The sequence below is a fragment of the Theobroma cacao genome, chromosome 1 (assembly GCF_000208745.1).
Source record: "Theobroma cacao cultivar B97-61/B2 chromosome 1, Criollo_cocoa_genome_V2, whole genome shotgun sequence".
NCBI classification, from domain to species: Eukaryota; Viridiplantae; Streptophyta; class Magnoliopsida; order Malvales; family Malvaceae; genus Theobroma; species Theobroma cacao.
The window spans coordinates 7,566,773-7,588,048 of record NC_030850.1 but is presented as its reverse complement, the minus strand read 5'-3'; the positions used below and the strand labels follow the sequence as shown (position 1 = coordinate 7,588,048).

At 30.4% G+C, this 21,276-nt stretch overlaps 2 protein-coding genes across 7 annotated transcripts; both read left to right on the top strand.

Annotated features, from left to right (window-relative positions):
- Positions 3,363-10,461, top strand: LOC18611896 (protein trichome birefringence-like 14). Of its 4 annotated transcripts, none has more exons than XM_018114675.1 (4): positions 3,363-3,378; positions 3,688-3,989; positions 9,277-9,466; positions 9,536-10,461. In XM_018114675.1, the coding sequence occupies exons 2-4, from the start codon at positions 3,830-3,832 to the stop codon at positions 10,365-10,367; spliced, it is 1,182 nt and encodes a 393-aa protein (XP_017970164.1). In that variant the 5' UTR covers positions 3,363-3,378; positions 3,688-3,829; the 3' UTR covers positions 10,368-10,461. The 4 variants fall into 4 exon arrangements, with proteins under 4 accessions (XP_017970164.1, XP_017970167.1, XP_017970171.1 ...); XM_018114678.1 differs by lacking the exon at positions 3,363-3,378 and adding an exon at positions 3,453-3,505; XM_018114682.1 differs by lacking the exon at positions 3,363-3,378 and having other exon boundaries at positions 3,453-3,989; positions 9,545-10,461.
- Positions 17,114-20,430, top strand: LOC18611895 (protein trichome birefringence-like 14). Of its 3 annotated transcripts, none has more exons than XM_007048375.2 (5): positions 17,114-17,150; positions 17,425-17,737; positions 18,777-18,971; positions 19,079-19,268; positions 19,353-20,430. In XM_007048375.2, exons 2-5 carry the CDS (start codon positions 17,569-17,571, stop codon positions 20,173-20,175), a joined length of 1,377 nt encoding a protein of 458 aa, XP_007048437.2. In that variant the 5' UTR covers positions 17,114-17,150; positions 17,425-17,568; the 3' UTR covers positions 20,176-20,430. The 3 variants fall into 3 exon arrangements, with proteins under 3 accessions (XP_007048437.2, XP_017969336.1, XP_007048436.2); XM_007048374.2 differs by lacking the exon at positions 17,114-17,150 and adding an exon at positions 17,170-17,259; XM_018113847.1 differs by lacking the exon at positions 18,777-18,971.

Below are 21,276 nucleotides of genomic sequence, written 5' to 3'. Positions count from 1 at the left end.
ATAATATATATTTTTAAATAAAACATACATTTCTCATNTGGTTTGCCCTTGCCTTTGTTGTTTGTTTTATAGAGTACCATTAATGTTTTGTATTTCTTGAATTCTTGCCATCAAGAAAGAATTTGTTGCATTTAACCCCTCGAACTCGTTAATATATTTTCAATTAATCAAATAAATATATTAATGTTATATTGATTATTGATTATTGTATCAAGCATCATTCTTAAATTAAGATACGTATCGTATTTTTTATTAAAAATATTTATATTAAAAAAATTTTAAAATTAATTATAAACAACATGTACACATGTAAAATAAAAAAAGAGTTAAAAAATATATTTATTAATAAAATTAAAGATTATATGACATAAATCGAAAAGATTATTATTTTTTTAATTTAAACTCTCAATTTATTCCTTTATAATATATATTTTTAAATAAGATATATATTTTTCATATTAATTTATTAATAAAAAATAAAAAAAATAAAAAATTCAAAAAATAAATTATTTTGGCATCATTTTGTATAAAATGTAAATCTTGAAGATTAATACTCAGAAAAAATAATTTATCATGTTTCAAACAAAAAAATAAAAAAAGAATTTTTAATAATTGAATAGTATATAATTTAAAATTCATACGTGTATCGTGCGATACAAGTTCGATATTTGATCAATAATCTAATATATCGATTCATATCATTTGTTATTATATCGTAATGTAATATATGATGCGTATTGCATATTATATAATATTAACAACTATAATATCAGGAAAATTGAGAAGTTTATAAAAAAGAGGTATATTAACATTATATGTAAACTCTTACAATGTTGTTCAACTTGTTGTTATGTTAATATTTAATCCATTTAAGTTTTATTACTTTATTACAATTAAAATAATATATTATAAAATTAAACATAAAAAATATTATAATATAAATTATTATATGTTAATAATTAATAGATAAATTAAATACGTAAACATGAATATCTAAATTAAGATTTAAAATATGTAACTAAATGATAATTACTACTATAAGTATAATTGTAAGTACTAATAAAATGTCATATAAATAGAGTATATGAGTAGGCATATTTAGATATAAACTTAGTATTCATTATTTATTTTTTGTTTTTTTAGTTTGAAAACCACATTTACAGATATTACATTTATATTTAGTTAGTGTAACATGCTTTAAATTTTTACCTTCAAAATTCTAAAGTTGCAAAAAAAGTCATATTCTCTGCTGCTAACATTTTCATTAGTATTGGAAGCCATTTTGGAAAGATATGAGTGAGTGGATGAATGAAAGATCTCCAATAAGCTACTATCAAATTATGATAAAAAATAATTATATAGTAAAAATAAATGTTGTTTGTATAAAGTAAGAGTTTATTCACATAAAATGAATGGGTTTCATTTGAATTAGTAAGAAGGAAATGAGTTGGCTATTATGACAAATTTTTTTAACAGTTTTGATAAAAATCATGTAAGTTTTGTGCTTTCTTATTTCTTTTATAAATTTTGATGATTGATAATTACTATGATAATTTTGAGTACACTAAATGAAATTTTATATTATAATTAATATGATATTAAACATGTAATTAACTTGTAACAATATTAAGAAATTGTTACCAAAATGTTTCTTAAGTCAAAGCTTTTACAATTCAATTTTTTTTTCAAACCTTAATTGTCAATAATGTTAAAGGTTGAAGCATCCTTAAATAATAATAATTCGACTTGCCGAAAAGATTGATTGCTCATATATAGTTAAAGTTTTGGATAGAAAAAGATATGAATTAATTGAATGAATGAAAGAACTCCAAGTAGCTACAATCAAATTAACATAAAGAATAATGATTATAGAGTAAAAATAAATATTGTTTGCATGGAGGGAGAGTTTATTCATATAAAATGAACGAGTTTCATTTGAATTAGTAGAAAGAAAGAAATTAGTTAGTTTGTGACAAATAACTACTATTTAAAAAGTTAAAAGAATTATGTAAATTTTGTGATATTATTTTTTAGTAGTTTTGATAAGAATCATATAAGTTATGTGTCATTTTTATTTCTTTTATAAATTTTGATGATTGACAATTAATATGATGATTTTAAATATACTAAATGAAAATAATTATTATACATAATATGACATTAAATATGTAATTAACTTAAATTATTAAAATCTAAACTAGCAAGCTTTTCTAGACTAACAAGCTTTTTCTTTTTTTTTTTCATACATATATATTAAATGTTGAATTATCATTAAATAATCATAATTTAACTTAAGACTTGTTCCTAAAACATCAATTGATTATATATATATATATATATATATATATTTATTTGAAGTTTTGGGTTGAAAAATTTAGAATATAAAGATAGGTGGCATAGTAAATGTGAATATGCTTAAATAATAAATCTAGTAATTTGTATTTAATAACTTTGAAACTTTGACAAGTCATATTCGATATCAAACTCCATTTATTTTAGATGACAAATTAATTTTATGTGATGTGGTAATATTTTATATAATTTCAGATAATTCGCAATATTAAGAAATAAAAAAAATTCTATAAACACTAGTTTACAAATAAAATTAAAAAAAAAATGTGTCACAATCAAATAATTTTTTTTTAATTTTTTAATTATTTGTGAATGGAAAATTCAAATTACAATCGCTTGAAAAATTAGACTTATTAATTTAGCAAATCATAATGAAAAATATCATAAAAACAATGATTTTATACCCTTATTCTTAAGAAATAAACTAAAAAGTTTCAGTGATTTATATATGTGTGTGTATGTGTCACGTTAATTAGAGAATTAGGGATTGGACAATTACTCCTTGGGCTAATTTCTGGAATCAATGGGGGGATTGGGACTCAGTCTGGGATGAAAACATAAGCAAGAGATTCAGGTCTAGAGGATACCTCAATATATTATCTAATACATGCGAATGCTTAGGAAAGATAAAAATGTGTGTTATGGTGACGCCCCAAATTGATGTAAGCATTAATCCTTTACCTTTCCCTTTTTAATGCGTTTTCAAAATAAAAAAAAAATACTTTTAATCATTTTGTGACACATTAAAGCTGACATCTTGAAATACACGTGTCAATTTGTCAATTTGGGTAGGAAGCAAATTTGTCAATCTATATAATTACAAATGAATCATAGTCCAAATTTCTATGAAATCATAATGATTTCTGTCTCACATTTGTTAATATGATAAATACAAAAACCTTGGTGTTGTCACCTAATAAATTAACACCACTTCAATCAATGTATATATACATAATCGTGGTACGGACTAACAAAACCAAAGTAACAGCTTCGACTCATTAAAGGAGAGGAGGCTTCACTAACTAGGTTCATTCTCTTTTTCTCTATAAAAACAACATATATATATACATATATATGCATATGCTAGGCTTAATCTGTTTATTAAAAGAAAACTAGTTGTAGTTGGGAGAAAGTTTATTCATCTTTCTTATAAGTTTTGTCCTTTTTTTTTTTTCTCGAATTGATCCAACTTTCTATTATGATTTATGCTATGCATGCACGAATGCGTTTATGAATTTCTTCTACATCAAAAATGATTGTGTTGTGTGTTTTACTTTCTTGGCTGCCTTATTAATTTGTTACTAAAATTTTCTGGCATATATTCTTTACATGCAGCTGGAGAGTGGAGGCCCTGTGTAGAATGATACGATTCAGTGCCTGAACTCATATTATATGTGGTAGCTGAAAAATACGATACATTGAGGATTTTTGGGTTTGAGGAGTGAAGAATTTCTGTTATTAATTTGCAGTGCATAAAATGGAGATGAAAGCAGGAGATTCTTTTAGATTTCCTGGAAAATTTCTCTTTCTTGCTCTGCTTTTTATGACCTTATTACTTTGGGACGGGGATAGGAATCCTTTTATTTCTACACATGCACCAGCCCAACATCAGTATACCACGCCCCCTCCAGCTCCAGGTTTGTTCGCCACTTCGTACTTGTACTCTTTTCTGTATACCTTGTTTATTTTGTTAGACTTTATGTATAAATATTTTATACTAATTCAAGATCTATCATATTAGGAATTTCAAACATAAAATATACCTGATTTTTGATCAATAGTGTAATAATGTAAATAATACTAACCAGATTAACTGCTTGTATTAAGTGCATTAAGATTTTCATGTCCTTTTTTTTTTAACTCTTAAATGGTGAGATCTTTATGTTGTTATAGATAGGAAAGGGGACTTAACCTTACCTTTTACATAGTAAATCCATCATAGGATTTAAGATTTCCTACATATGTCTACACTTTTAAGCCTAAACAACATCTAGGATACAACAAAAAAATGTTTTATTGTAATCAATACCTTCTCATTGAGTAAAATCTTTGACAACCAATTTGACTTTAAGCCTCTCAATAATTTCTTTAGAATCTTTCTTGATCTTGTATACTCATTGACAACTAATGAGTTTGCAATCATTATTTAGCTCAACAAGTTCCCATAAACCATTGTATAACAAAGATTGTATCTTATCCCTCACTGCTTCTCTAATTTAAGACTAAAAATAACTTCTTAAAAAGTTACTAGATAAACTATATAGCTAATGTCATAATCACCCTTTTAAAGATAGAATTCATAGATATCTAAGGAAACAACAAACTTCCTTACCCTTATGGGTCTTGTTTGTGGTATCTGTTATACAACATTCTAATGTTTAGGAACCTTATCAAGAACTAGTTGACCTTATTCTTGTTTCTCAACTAGTGCATGTATCATATTATCTTTCTGTATAAGCATAGGAATACTTACGTCTTAATATGCTCTCCTCCATTTCTACTATGACAGCAACTGCTATTAACCATATGTAACTCTAAAAATTTAATTGCTTTTACCTTAATAATTTTACTACCACTACTTGAGCAATAAAATTTATAGTCTTAAGAACGATCTAGGTTCTAATAATATAACAATTAGTGAAATGATACTATATCTTAGTTTTAGTGGATCATAAAAGTACGCTTCTAAAGGATATCCCAAAACACATAAGTGATTAAAATTAAGTTTCTATCGGGTCCAAAACTTAAAAGGGGATTTTAAGTATAGATTTGGTAAAGATACTATTTAAGATATGCAAATTTGTTATGATTGGTTTCTCCCTCCAAAAATTCTAGTAAATAGCTTCGCTAATTATACTCCTCATCATATCCCTAAAGGTATGATTTCATTTTTCAGCCACACCATTTTGTTTAGGATACCAAGCATAGTGTATTGGGACACTAATCGACAACGTTATAAATATTTGATAAACCGGCCTTTTAGCTGTCATGTTATGTCATGCGTATCACAATACTCACCACTTTTGTTAAACTTGACAATTTTATTGATTATTCTCAATTGTTTTTCAACTTAAGTCTTAAAGATTTTAAATTTCTCAAGAGTTTTAGACTTTTGTTTAATTAAAAATATATAATCATAATGAGAAAAATAATCAATAAATGCCACAATATCTACAATTACGGATAATGGGGGTATATGTTCCACTTATGTTAGTGCAAATGAGTTTTAATAAATCGGAACTGCTATTTAATCTCTTTTATTTATTTTAGTCATCTTATTCCTATAACAATTAACAAATATTTACGAGTCATCAGAAATAAGAGCAAGTAAGATGTTATCCTTTATCAACCTTTTTATCATTTCCTTGAAAATGTAACCAAGTTTTTTTATGTCACAACATGAACGATGTTTTCTTTTATGTAGGGTCTTTTGGCAACTCTTTTAATATAATATGAGGTGACATAGAAATTAGTAAGAACTAAACACAGTCTATATAATCCATTAGTCAAAGGACACAAACCAATTTTAATAATGGAGTTTTTTATTTCAAAATTTAACTAGTGGTGTCTAATAAAGAAACTAAAACTAAAGTTTAAGTAAATTATTCCGACAAACTTGACTATCACCTCTACTTTGTTACTAATTGTGACTCTAGATTCATCTTTATTTGGCCTTCTTTTACTAATGAATTTCTTCATGTTTATCTTTTTCTAGCCAATCTAATATTTGGCATAATCTTGTTTCTTATGTCACTTTTCTTGCGATTGAAACACTTATATTCCCTCTTGAATGTAGTTTTCAAACCTTTTACATTCACAGATTGACCAAATTTTTTCTTTTGTCTTGAACCTTTTAGGAGTAGTGAATTTTGTAGACCATTTTATAGGAGTATTGAATTTAGTGGATGTTGAGTTTTAAGTTGACTAGAATTTTAGATCTTATTTGATTAGGATTTTTGTTTGTGTACAACATTGAGTAGTTGTATGGTTTTAAACTTCTTATTCCACATTGAGTCAAAATCACATTCTACTTTAGACTTTTATACTATAAAAGTGGATCTCTAGGTTTTAGAATTGCAAGTAGTGCTTTGAGAGCTCTAGAGAGGGAACACCTTGTAACTCTGTCGTTTGCTCTAGGTGGAGCTAAAGTGGTTGGGTGAGTGTTCTTGGGAAGTTATTGAGAAAAAGTGTGCAAGAGATCTTGGGTTGGTTTGGGGAACGATAGAGATCAATTTATTGTACTTTAATTTCTCAATAATAGAAAAAATAGTTTCACTCTGTGGACATAGGCAAGAGGTTGAACTACGTAAATTCTTGTATTTTTCTAGTTGCTTGATTTCTCTGGATTTCATCTTTGTTGATTGTTGGGCAATTTTCACAACAAACTGGTATCAAAGCTTCGGGTTTAATAAATTCAAAATTCAACAAGGATGTCAAAAGTTACTAGTTCTACGAATTTTTCAATTGAGAAGTTTGATGAAAAAACTAGTTTCACGCAGTGGCAAAGAAGGATGAAAGATCTCTTTGTGCAGTAAGGTTTAATGCGCCCTTGCTAGGAAAGGAGGAAAGGCAACCAGATGACATGAAGGATGTTGAATGGGCAGAGTTGGATCAAAGGTGTGTGAGCATTATTTGGCTTTGCATTGGAGATAACGTGTTTAATCATGTTATTGATGAAGATTTTGCTTCAAGATTGTGGGCAAAGTTAGAGAAGATTTACTCAGCAAAAAGTATTTCCAACAAGTTGCAGCTTAGGCGAAAGTTATATCACTTAAAGATGGAGGAGAATGGAGACCTCATGAAGCATATGAATGAATTCAATGGGATCATTGATTAGTTGAAGAAGGTTGATGTGAAGGTGGAGGAAAAGGAAAAGGCACTTTGTTCCTGACTTCGCTTCTAGACTCCTATGAGGTATTTGTGGAATCTCTGATATGTGGAATGGATACAATAACGTTAGAACAAGCACAATCAACGTTAATATCTCATGAAGCCCGAAAGAAAGGTAAGGAAGGGGATAAAGATCTAAGTGGCTTGGCATTGGTAACTGAGGTTCGTAGGAGGAAGTCAACAGGTAAGTGATCTAAGGGTAGCAAGTATAGATCCAACAATGTTTAGTGCTTTCAATGCAAAGGGTATGGACATATTAAAAAGGATTATCCTACAAAAGGGGGTGAAAGTAACGAAACAAATGTGAGTATGCTTTCGTTGCTGAAGGTGATGATTGTGATGTCCTTACAATCTCAGAAAATATGAATGCAAATTCTGATTGGTATTTAGATTCTGCTTCTGCCACTCACATATGTTATTAAAAGGATTGTTTTGATTTACTTCAAGAAGGGGTGGCAAGGAATTGACTTTGGATAATAAATCAATAGTGAAGGTTATGGACCTTGAAGTGGTGAAAATCAAAATGTTTGATGAGGTTATGCGTTCTTTGGATGGTGTGGCCTATGTCCTAGAGATGCATTCTTTGAGCCTGCTAGACTCCAAAGGGTATGGATATTCTGCTTGTGATGGAGTGGTAAAAGTCACACAAAGCGACATGGTCTTGATGAGGGAGAATTTGCATAATAGCTTGTATCGTCTAAAATGTGAGGCATCGAAAGGATGGGAACAGTGCACAAGAGATGGTAGCTACCAAAGTGAGATTTTATTTGCCGAGAAGGTGATGGAAGGTTCCCATGGTGTAAATGATGGTGAAAAGATGAAAAATCTTGTTAGTAATGAATTGGAAAGGTCATCGAGGTCCTTTTTCGAAGTCAATTAGTGCCATTTACTTGATGGCTACACAAATGCATTGGCCGTTTTGTGGAATCGAATGTTGGACCATGGTTGATTCGGTATGTGTAGTCGTGGTAATTATAAAAGTCAATAATTTGGAAAGTCTTATGCTTGGAGAGTTGTTCAAGGCGTTGGAAAGTAGGTGGAGTTAGGAAGTGGCAATTAAGTGCGACTGGTGGAAGAGGTTTAAGGATTTTGAATTCAAGTCAAAGGTGGAGACTTGTTGAGTTTTAAGTTGACTAGAATTATAGATCTTATTTGATTAAGATTCTTGTTTGTGTACAACATTGAGTAATTGTATGGTTTTAAACTTCTTATTCCACGTTGACTCCTAATCACATTCTACTTTGGACTTATATACTATAAAAGTGGATCTCTAGGTGTTAGAATTGCTAGTAGTGCTTTGAGAGCTCTAGAGAGGGAACACTTTGTAACTATGTCTTTTGCTTTTGGTGGAGTTAGAGTGGTTTAGGTAAGTGTTATTGGGAAGTTATTAAGAAAGAGTGTGTAAGGGATCTTTGGTTGGTTTGAGGAATCATAGAGGTCACTTTATTGTACTTTAATTTCTCAATAATAGAAAGAATAGTTTCACTTCGTGAATGTAGGTAAGAGGCCGAACCACTTAAATTCTTATGTTTTTCTATTTGTTTGATTTCTCTGGATTTTATCTTTGTTGATTCTTGAACAATTTCCACAACAGTAGACTATCTTAATGATGTACTTCCTAACTCTTCATATCCCATCCTATAGAATAAAGTCCTTCTAGAAAAGTGTCAATGACACCCTATACCTCAATGCTACTATAATTAAGAATTCATTTGTTTTAGTAATACCAGAAAATCCAATTAACATGTGTATAAGAATTGATCTCTTAACAATAAGTAGACAAAATTTTATTAAATTCTCAAAAGCTATAACTTTGACTAATATGTTCTACGGGCTTATCTATAATCATAAGATAGATCTATACCTATATATATCTTAATGGCAAACTGAATATCACTTTCTAATTCTTAAAGTGACTAACGACCAAGGTACAACTTTTTTCGCATATGACTAATGACCAAGGATGAGTATCCATATTTGAATTGCTAGACATTTTCATATTCAGAGAGCATTGAGTTATATCCATCTTTGCAGTCTGCAATTATGCAAAGGGTAGATGGGTCGCCGACCGCAGGCCGCCTTTATATACTGCTGGATGCAAGTATATAACAAGAAACTGGGCATGCAGACTCACCAATCGAACAGATTTCTCTTATGAAGGTTATCGATGGCAGTCTCTAGATTGTAAAATGCCAGAGTTTGAGCCCTCTGATTTCTTGAAAAGGTAGATATATACTGATATTTGTTTTATTTCTTTGAATTTATCATTGGGAATAATTGAGTTGTCTAAAAGGATAATCAGGATGCAGGACAAAACAGTTGCCTTCATAGGAGATTCATTAAGCGGGCAGCAATTCCAATCCATGATGTGCATGCTCACTGGGGGGGAACAAAGCCCCGACGTTGAAGATGTTGCAGACAAATATGGTTTCTCTAAATTGTTACGTAAAGGAGAGATTCATCAGCATTTCTGGGCTTACCGCTTTCTAAGTACCAATACCACCATTCTGCGTTCTTGGTCAGCAAGACTTTGTGACAGAGAGCCTATCAACGCCACCGATCCCAAGACCCGTTACGCCATGCATTTGGATCGTCCGCCAGCTTTCATTCGAGAAAACCTCGATCAACTTAATTTATTAGTTATCAACACAGCTCACCATTGGACCAAAACGAGGGTCGACATGGACAATGAGGTGATGTATGTGAATGGGAAGCCCGTAGAACAGGGATTTCTTAAGAATGTTAAGAATGCCAAGATCTTTAAAGTGAACAACATTGTAAAATGGCTTGATTCCGAGTTGGCCTCCCATCCCGACCTGCAAGTTTTCTTTACAACCACGTCGCCGAGGCACTTTTTTAAAGGGGAATGGAACACCGGGGGGAAATGTGATAACCTGATTCCAATGACAAGAGGGAGCCAAGTCCTTGGAGAAGAATCAAGCGATAAGATCGTTGCAGCTGCTGTTCAGGGTACAAGGGTAAAGATTTTGGATATAACTGCTCTGTCTGATCTGAGAGATGAGGCTCACATTTCACATTATGGTAAAAAGGGCAATGACTGCTTGCATTGGTGCTTGCCTGGGATTCCAGACACCTGGAATGAACTCCTTAGCGCACAGGTCTAGAGTGTTTTTTTGATCGGTGAAGCCTGGAATCAAACTTGAAATATAAAATCTTTCAACAATAACAAGTTCACTCTCTCATTGAGTTCAATCTTCAGATTTTAAATCCAAAGTTTGTGGATGTGTCTTTTAAAATCACATATTTTATACAACAAAGTGTCAAAACAATAATCTCTTTAAAAGATTTTACTTTACACAATAAAAATATTTTCTTATGTCATGAATATTCTCACTGAATCATTTCAACCAAATGTCAAAAGTTTTTCTTAAAGCTTCTTTCTAATTTAAAAGAGAACAAATACATTTTTTCATTATATATTCAAATAGTTTTGAACCAAAATTACTATCCAAAACTAAAGTTAGCATGTGAAGATCTATCATGATAAAAAAACATGCATGTATATAAAGAAAACGTGATGCATGTGCTAAATTTGGCATATCTTTTTCATTTCTTAAAACAAAGAAAAAAAAGTAAAAAAAATGAAGAAAAAGCAAGAAAAAATTGTGAGAAATAACTTTCCTCATAAGCTCAATTCAAAAATATCATTTTTTATAATTTTAACTATTTTTAGTCAATTTTTGACATGACTTGACAACAATACTTTTTAAACAATTTCAGACAAGTTAAAATAGTTTCACTTTTCTCTATCCCGCCATCGAGACAAAAATTTTAAAATTAAATCTCGATTTCTCTCTTTAGTCAAATACTGTCTATCTCGCCATTCGGAGATGACATCAAATTCTTTCTTTTTTTGTTTTATTTTTTTATATAGTGAATCTTGAGATTCTCAAGGACGATGAACAATGATTTTACTTTTCTATTGTGATTGCAGGTAGCATGATGAATTTGGTAATTGGATGATTTTTTATAATGACTTGTTTCGAAACATGTGCTACGATGGAGATGCCTGTGTTGATGAGTTGGATCAATTGGTTAAGATGATGGGCTCAAGGAAAAGAAATAGCTGAAGTGTGTTTGATGGGTTTTATGGTAGTTCACGGTTTTATTGTGTTTGAGATTGGGATGATTATTAAACATGTTTGCTGGGGATTTTGATTTTTTTTATGAGATTTTGAATTGAAATTATTCCAGAAATATTTAGTAAAGGGAGTATATTTTATTTTTGCATAAGAGGAGTGAGCAAGGCCCTCCTAATAGGGATTTATTTTGTCTTACTTTGGAGGGTTATGGAGTTTTATAACCTATCTTTTATGAAATGCACAATTTCATGGCTTAACAAAAAAAAAGTACGTGTTTTAGGTTCTTGAGTTTATTGGTTTATTCATAGAATCCCAAAGTTAAAGAATTGAAATTGATTAAACTGATTTTTAAGTATTGCGAGATTGATTTTTAGGTATTACATGACTTAATCACTGCGTGACTGGTTTTTAGGCATTACGTGATTGATTTTAGGCATTGCGTGACTAGTTTCTAGGCATTGCGTGACTAGTTTCTAGGCATTACGTGATTGATTTTAGGCATTGCGTGACTAGTTTCTAGGCATTGCATGACTGATTTTTAAGTAATGCCTAAGTCACACAATGCTTTACTAACTAGTCACGCAATGCCTTACTACAAGTCACGCAATACCTATCAACTAGTCACGCAATACCTTATTAGAAATTAGTCACGCAATGTTTTATTAAAAACTAGTCACGCAATGCCTATCAATTAGTCACGCAATGTCTTATCAAAAACTAGTCACGTAATACACAAAGTCAGTCATGCAATGCCTATCAACTAGTCACGCAATGTCTTATTAGAAACTAGTCGCGCAATGCCTTATCAAAAACTAGTCACGCAATGCCCAAGTCAGTCACGCAATGTCCAAAATCAGTTACGCAATACGTAAAAACTAATCACGTAATTCTAAAAAATCACCAAAACTACTGAATTCCATTTAATAAGATAAACAATTTCAAACGATACACCATATTCCATTTAACAACATAATTAATGAATATGAATGCTCAAAATGTTCAAAAGTTTTTCTTCATACATCAAAAATCACTTTAAAATGCTAAAAATGCTCACAAATTTTCTTCGTGTATCAAAAATTATTCCAAAATACTCAAAATGCTTAAACGTTTTTCTTTCTGATAAAGAATACTCTAGATATGAATAGTCTGGTGAGGAATGCTCAAAAAATATGAGTCACTTTGAGACGCAGATCAAAACATACTTGACCCGTTAATAGGTTTCGGGTTGAGACGTGGAGCCAAATAAATAGGTCGATATCATTAAGGGTAATTTTGTCCAAATTTTAATTCTATTGGCTAAAAACAGTTAAAATTATGAGGAGGTTTATTGTTAGAAACATGTTATGCATAGAGCCCATTTAAAAAAAGAACTCAAAAAGCAAAAGCAAATGAATAAATTGTAAGGGTTTGACTTTTTGGGAAATATTTTAAATACGAGTAGATAGAGTTATGATAAATGAAGATTGAGTTAATCTTATGCTATCTCAACTGTAAAATTTTGGGTAACATTATCTTATTTGTATTATAACATTTTTACCCTTTTACTGTATGATTTTAACTGCATTTATTCTAATTTAACTACATTAATCATTTTAAACTTAATATGTTCCATTTAATTACCCTATTTGAAGTGTAATCCCAAAAAAAAAATTTAAGAGGAGAGAAGCCTACAAAATAAAAGCTTATGATTAGAAGCTATCATTTACTTTCTAGTAAAGTTTGAATACCTTCATTCTCACGCAAAAAAAGGATGCTACAACTAATAATTAGGGTGCTCAATTGAAGGAAATGAGCTTGTCAAGTCATGAAAAGATCACAAGATTATATCAATTGCAATTTTTTATTATATTTTTGTTAATTATTTAATTATAATTTTATAAAATTTATATAAAATTTACATTAATTTCATCATGAATTTTATAAAAAAATTTTGATTGAATAATTATATAAAATATAATAAAATATTACTATGTAATCATCTGGTGAATTTAATTTTGAATGAAAATTTTAAATTTGAATAGTTAACACTTTGAAAAAAAATCATTACTTTTTTATGATTGTTTTTTATACAAGGATAAAATTAGTAATATGAAAAAAATTTTGGTACAAGAGAAGTAATTAATATTTTCTTAATCTTAATGGTAAAATTACATTACAAAATGTTTGGTAATAAAAAAATTACATTACATTGGCATTTACATTCTTATTGAGGGCAGGAAATACATTCCTTTTGAAGACCAATGTAATGTACTTTTCCATTGCATGGGATGGTAACTAATTTTTTTTTATTAAAATGCCTAATATCTTTCTCTCACCTTTTCTCTCTCTTCAATTTCTCCTATCTCTTTCTTCCACTATCCAATTGCTACACAACCATTTTTTCTCTTAAACCCAAATTTCGATGGTTGATCGCGTTCGTTGTCAGACATCGTCAATTGTTACCGAACGCCATTGATCATCATCGAATGCCATCAATCGCCCTAAATGCTGTTGACCACTTCAAATGTTGTTGACCACCATCACCTGGGACACTATCAACTATTGTCAAGATTGTTAACTAATTTAATTACTATTTTAAGTTAACTTAATTAACTAATTTATTAGTTAATTAACTAATTTAATTATAAATTAATTATTTTTAATTACAAAAACATGTAAGTGTATTAAATTTTCATTTTCATATGTAACAATAATTTTAGAAATTAATATTATATTTTTAATAAAATACTTATAAATCAATGCAACGTTATCTTCTCATTATTTTGATTAGCATATTTACATATATATCAAACACTACAATATTATCTTCCCAACAATCATATCTTAACAATCACATTACAACAACGAGGACTGTGTATTGGTAGGTATAACCGCACAACCAACCAAAACCAACGATTTTCAACCCTATACGGGCTGGTTAATCGATGCTGATTGAGGCACTGGTTACAACAATCGATTTTCTCGATTGATCAGTTTGGTGGTTGTCTAGAGGAACTCCTCCCAACACCGATCGAAAAATCGAGGGTTATTTTTAAAAATTTTTAACATAAGGGTAAAATTTTAGTTATTATTTTTTAATTTTTTAAAATTTAATATATGATGTTTATTGTTTCTTTAAGAAAAAATAAAATATATTGTGTTAATTGGTTTTACATTCTTAAAAATAAATTATATAGTGTTTATTGTTTTTTCCATTAAAAAATAAATTATCTAGTGTTTACTTTTTTACTAAAAAATAAATTATATGGTGTTTAATTATTTATTATTTTTTTATTAAAAATAAATCATATGGGCTTAATTACCTATTTAAACAATATAAAATTATCATATTGATCTAATTAAGCCCAAACCCTCATAAAAATTAAAGTATGGACTGATTGGGCTACTTGGTTATTTTTCAACTTGAGCCATTTAAGCTCAACCAATATAAAACCTATAACTGACTAAAACCAATTGAACAATCAATTTCGAGCCTGTTTGGTCTAGTTTTTTTTTTTTTAACTTAAAAGCTATTATTAAGTTCTTATAAAAAATAATAACTTTTAGAATTAAGCTAAAGTTATTTGGTAAACTGTTTAACAAAATAAATTATATAAGTTTTAATTTCGGTTAAAATTATCATAAAGGGTATTCATGCTATCTTCAATCACTTAATAAGTTATAATGTAATACTTCAAGTTTATATATAATTTCAGATGTTAAAATCGAATAAATCAATAAAAAAAAAGAATAACTTTCAAACTTGTATAGTAGTAATAGTGTTAGATTTTTGTTGATCTAACAAGCAATCGGATCATGATGCTTAAATTCTCAAAAAAGAAGAAAACACAAGAAACGATGTATTTAATATTAAAATTTTTTTTTGTGAAAAAAAGAGAAATATTTAAATAGTATCTAAATGCAGTTTTGAATTTTAGATTTTTTTCCTCTTAATCTTTGTAAGAACAAAAAAGTTTTAGATTTTGATATTCTATTATTGAGTTTTTTGTTTTTTATTAGTTTTTGTAGAAAGAGGTAAAGAAGAGGGAATGAGTGATTTACGTTGAAGAATGGTAATTTGTAGAAGAAAGGAGAAGAGAGGGAGATTAATTGAGAGAGGGGTATTTCTTGAAAATTAATGTGTTTTTAAAAGAAAAAAAGAAAAAGCTCCAAGGAGCTATTTTTTAAAAAATTTTGTTCTTAAAAAAAATATTTTTTAAGAGCTTTTCAAAAGATCATGTTTGACCTAGTTTTTACTTTTAAAAATTAGATAAGTTGAAAAAAAGTAAGGCCAAACATGTACGAAGCTTGAACGGTTTTTTATGTTGCTCGGTTAATTATGCTAGAGATTCGGTTTGATCGGTTTTGATTTTTCCTGTGTCTGAAATCGATTGATGCTCACCCTTAATAATAATCACATTATATTGTAAGACATCAAATGTTATTAAAAGCTAATATTTAAGGGACTTTTTGGACATACTAATCAAATAATGTAAAATGTCACATCATAATAAAAATGGAATTAAAAATTTGTTAAAAAATAATTTATTGATCCCTATACTTGAAATCAATGAGGAAATTACAACTCAGTGTGAGATAGAAAACATCATCAAGATTTGGTGATATACCTGAATATATAATCTGATAAATGTGAATGCTTTTCCTTGATGAAAGATATAAATTACTTGTTATGGTGACGCCTCCAAATTCAATTAAACCACAATATATTCAAACATCAATCCTTTTCCTGTCCTTTCTTTGATGCGTTTGAAAAATAAAAATACTTTACATGATTTTTATTCATTTTGACACATTAAAGGTGACATTTTGATATCAACTTGTCAATTTTCCAATTTGTCAATCGATAATTATCTCTTGATTACTTTTCTTCTTTAATTACCAGATAAGCTTATTTTAATATAATTTTCATATGTTTCTAAAACTTCCTTTCAACTTGCCAAACTTTTGGGATGGAAATTTCAGTTTGAGATATGATTCTTACATTCTTTTTCAATTGTAAGAATTTGGCCATGAATTAATTGAACATTTTATATCTAAGAAAAAAAGTACAACAATTCTGCATTCTTTCTGTCATAATTATAAATCTGGCATCGATGATCTTTTTTTAAAGATAAAAGTCAAATTAGTTTTAAATGGTTATAGTTGATGGCATTGTTATTATTTTTTTTTGAAAATTAGTTGATGGCACTATATATATGCCGTCTTTAGCTTAAATAAGTCACATTCAGTTAAATGTGGGTTCAGTTTACCTATTTACATAATGAATAACATATGTGTTAAAGAAGTCTATCATGCATGAAAATAAAAATGATTGAATTATAAATAAAATGTAATTCAGTAATTGAATCATAGTCCAAATTTCTTTGAAATTATAATAATTCCTCCTGTCTAACATTTGCTAATATCATCAATACAAAAACTTGCTCGATCCATGGAGTATGTAAGTAGAAGCCAGCACCTTATTATGGCAATATTTCTAATCCTATACCCCTTTTTTGGTAGCAGAAGTGGTGTGCTGTTGTTTACAGTGCTACTGGTGTTGTCTTCTTTCTTATGATTATGGAAGCCCATTGCGGGACGTTGGTGTCATGGTCTTATACTGGATCATACTTGGCCTTGCCAAGTTTGTACGTATTTCCAATTAAAGAAATGAAGACATATCATAAATACAGAAACCCTGTTGCTGTCACCAAATAAATTTGCGAGACAACACATATATGAATGCATATATAATTAAGATACAATATACAAAAAAAACCAAAGTAATAGCTTCAACTCAAAAGGAGAGGAGGCTTCATTAACTAGGTTCATTCTCTTTTTCTCCAATAGAAACAAAATATATACTAGGCCTAATCTGTTCATTAAAAGAAAACTAGTTGCAGTTAGGAGGAAGTTTATTCGATCTTTCTCATAAGTTTGTCCTTTTTCTTGAATTCATCCAACTTTCTATCATGATTTATGCTGCACGAATGCATTTATGAATTTCCTCTGCATCAGAAATGATTATGTTTTGTGTTTTACTTTCTTGGCTTCCTCATTTGTTACTAACATTTTCTGGCATGTATTCTTTTACATGCAGCTGGAGCCTGGAGCCCCCATATAGAATCTTATGATTCAGTGCCTGAACTTATGTTTTATGTGCTAGCTGAAAAATCCGATACACTGAGGATTTTTGGGTCTGAGGTGTGTGAAGAATCTCTGTTATTAATTTGCAGTGCATAAAATGGAGAAGAAAGGAGGAGATTCTTTTAGGTTTCCTGGAAAACTTCTCTTTCTTGCCGTGCTTGCTCTCGTTTTTATGACCTTATTGCTTCGGGACCGGGATAGGAATCCTTTTATTTCTTCACATGAATCAGCCCAAAATCAGTATACCACGCCCCCTCCAGCTCCAGGTTTGTTATCCAATTCATACTTATACTATTTTCCATATACCATGTCTACCTTTAAGTCAAAATTGATAGATAGCATCAGAAGGGAATAACATTAAACTGAACTGTGATTAATTGTTTGCTGAATTTCTTTGCTCCTGCAACTGATGATGGTAGTTATATCTCGGATTATTGGTAAATATTACAAGTTAAAAATCCTGTATAACATGTAGTTGTGAGGAGAATCAAGCCTGATGCTCTAGGACGAGTCCTCAAAGTTCATGGAGACGAGGGTATATATGTACGTTGTTGGTGCTCTATTCTTAGCATAGATTGGTTTAATTCAGACTAGCAAAATGGGAAAAGAGGACATAGGTTAGAGATAAAAATGATAAGGCTAACATTTAATGAAGAGGGAGTCTATAGGTGGAATTGATTGACCAGCTTTTTGCTCATTTCATTGAATTAATTGTCAGTGTGAAGATATAGTTGAGTTGAGCAGAACATAAAAAGGTTGAATGTTTCTTGTACTACAAGAAGTTAGCTATTGGAAGATTTGATATGATAAATTTGAACTCAAGATCTGGATACTTATGATGAGAGATGGCTGGCTGATGTTTTAATGATGGATGGGCTAGGATGAGCAAAACAACTACTCTCAAAAATAACATTAATAAATACATAAAAATCGCTATCACATTTCTCAAGGATTTGATGGATGAGCAGTGCTCAAGCTTTCCAATTAATGGACTTTCCATCCCTCTTAATTATACAAAATGGAGTATTAATAAGATATTGACAGCTTTTTGATTCTCAACTCTCTCTTCCTCTAGCTAAAACAATCAAACAAATCATGGAAACTTTTTAATAATTCTTTCTAGATCAATGGCTGGCAATTAGGCCTGAGACGGCCAGGTAACATGATGGTAGGCTTTATTGCTAATAGTCATGTATAAAGAACAGCTTGTCTGCTTCAGGTCTAATTTGACTTGTGCTGGATTCTATGAAGTAATCAGTGCATATCTCTATTTCTTAGTTTTATGGTTTTCTTTGTTGCCCCCAGCGTGCTTTCTTCATGACCCGAGTAACTCCTCGGTGTCTATGGAGCCTGAGATGAAAACTAATGAAGGAAATTCTCAATCAATGACGATAGAAGAACGGGAAGAGGCATCAGAGAATGTTGATAGCTCCGCAACCTCGTATCCTCCTGAGAAGGAAGATGGTAATAAAAATGGAACATCCTTGGTCGAAACAAAAGGTACAACTTCTTTCCTATATGACTAATGACCAAGGATGAGTATCCATATTTCTATTGCTAGAGATTTTCATAGTCAAAGAGCATTAAGTTATATCCCATCTTTGCAGTCTGCAATTATGCAAAGGGTAGATGGGTAGCTGACAGCCGGCCGCCTTTATATACTGTTGGATGCAAGTACATGCAAAGAAATTGGGCATGTAGACTCACCAATCGAACAGATTTCTCTTATGAAGATTATCGATGGCAGCCGATAGATTGTAAAATGCCAGAGTTTGAGCCCTCTGACTTCTTGAGAAGGTAAATGCTGATAATTTCTGTTCTGTTCCTTTTAACTTTATCATTGTGAATAATTGAGTCGTCTAAAAAATTATTATATAACAGGATGCAGGACAAGACAGTTGCCTTCATAGGAGATTCATTAAGCAGGGAGCAATTCCAATCCATGATGTGCATGCTCACTCGGGGAGAAGGGAGCCCTGACGTTGAAGATGTTGCAGACAAATATGGTTTCCTTAAATTGATACGTAAAGGAGCTTATCATCACCATGGCTGGGCTTACCGTTTTCGAAGTACCAATACCACCATTCTGCATACTTGGTCAGCTAGACTTTGTGACCGGAAGCCTATTAACGCCACCGATCCGAACACCCTTTACGCCATGCATTTGGATGGTCAGCCAGCTTTCATTCGAGAAAACCTCAATCAAATTAACGTATTAGTTATCAACACAGCTCACCATTGGAGCAAAACGATGGTTAACATGGACAAAGAGGTGATGTATGTGAACGGGACGCCCGTCCACGACAAATTTCTTAGGAATATTGAGAATGCCAAGATCTTTAAAGTGAACAACATTGTAAAATGGCTTGATTCCGAGTTGGCCTCGCATCCCAACCTGCAAGTTTTCTTTAGAACCACATCGCCAAGGCACTTTTTTAAAGGGGAATGGAACACCGGGGGGAAATGTGATAACCTGGTTCCAATGACTAGAGGGAGCGAAGTCCTTGGAGATGAATCAAGCGATAAGATTGTTGCAGCTGCTGTTCAGGGTACAAGGGTAAAGATTTTGGATATAACTGCTCTGTCTGATCTGAGAGATGAAGCTCACATTTCACATTATGGTCACAAAGCCAATGACTGCTTGCATTGGTGCTTGCCTGGGGTTCCAGACACCTGGAATGAACTCCTTAGCGCACAGGTCTAGAGTAATTTTCTATTGGGAAGCCTGCAATGGGATTTAAACATAAACTCTTCTCTTTAGACAACTATTTTCCTGAGCTAAATATTCAAGTGTTAAATTTATATATATATTTTTTGTTTTTAAAGATTCACGAGCACTTATTTTTTAAATCTTATTTCTTTTAATTTTTCTGTCAAATTAAAATTTAATTGAAATAATTAAAATCATTATTAAGCTTATTTTAATTAGCTTCTTATGGCAATATCTTTTTCAAATATATATCGTATGATTAACATATATTTATATATGTCATTTTATGAGAACATGATAATATATAAATATGATATTTTATTCATATATCATATATATCATCGATCTCTTATCATGAAGCTTCCATATATGACTTTATGCACACATATGAAAACTCCATTGATTCTTAATTAGGCTACACAAAAAAGATGATCTCATCTCACATTATGTAATAAATCTTTTCTCCCTACTTTTAAGATTCGAATGTAAAATTTCAAATTCCAACAATTAAGATATTAATTTGAAAATTTAAAATATAATTGGTCTCAAGATTTGAATGCAAAATTTCAGATTTTGATAATTAAGATATTAATTTGAAGACTTAAATTATAATTTTTGTGGACGAAAAATCTAGCATGATCAGAAACATGCATGTACAAAGAAAACCTGATGCATGTGTGAAATTTGGCATACCATTTTCTTTCCTTAAAATCACAAATAAATAAACAAACAAATAAACATGAAGAAAAAAAACAAAAGCAAAGGAATATATTCCTAGAGGTAGATTTGAGTTAATCTCTGATTAACAGAACCAAAAAAAAAAAAGATTGTAAATCCCATTCGGATTTGGCCATACCTTACTTTTTTTTTTTTTGCATTAAAAATAAAAAGTAGTGATTCAGTTATATACCAGCAAAAGGAATTTAAGAATAAGCAGGAGCGGGAGCAAGTTGGGTGACGAAAACAAGTGGCGACCGACTCATTGGATAGAGCAAAATCCCAGCTGGATTACGTTGGACAAATTTTCCGCACCCACAAACAATATTCCCAGCAATTCCCCACCCCTCCTTTCCTAAACTAGCCTTTATTTATTTA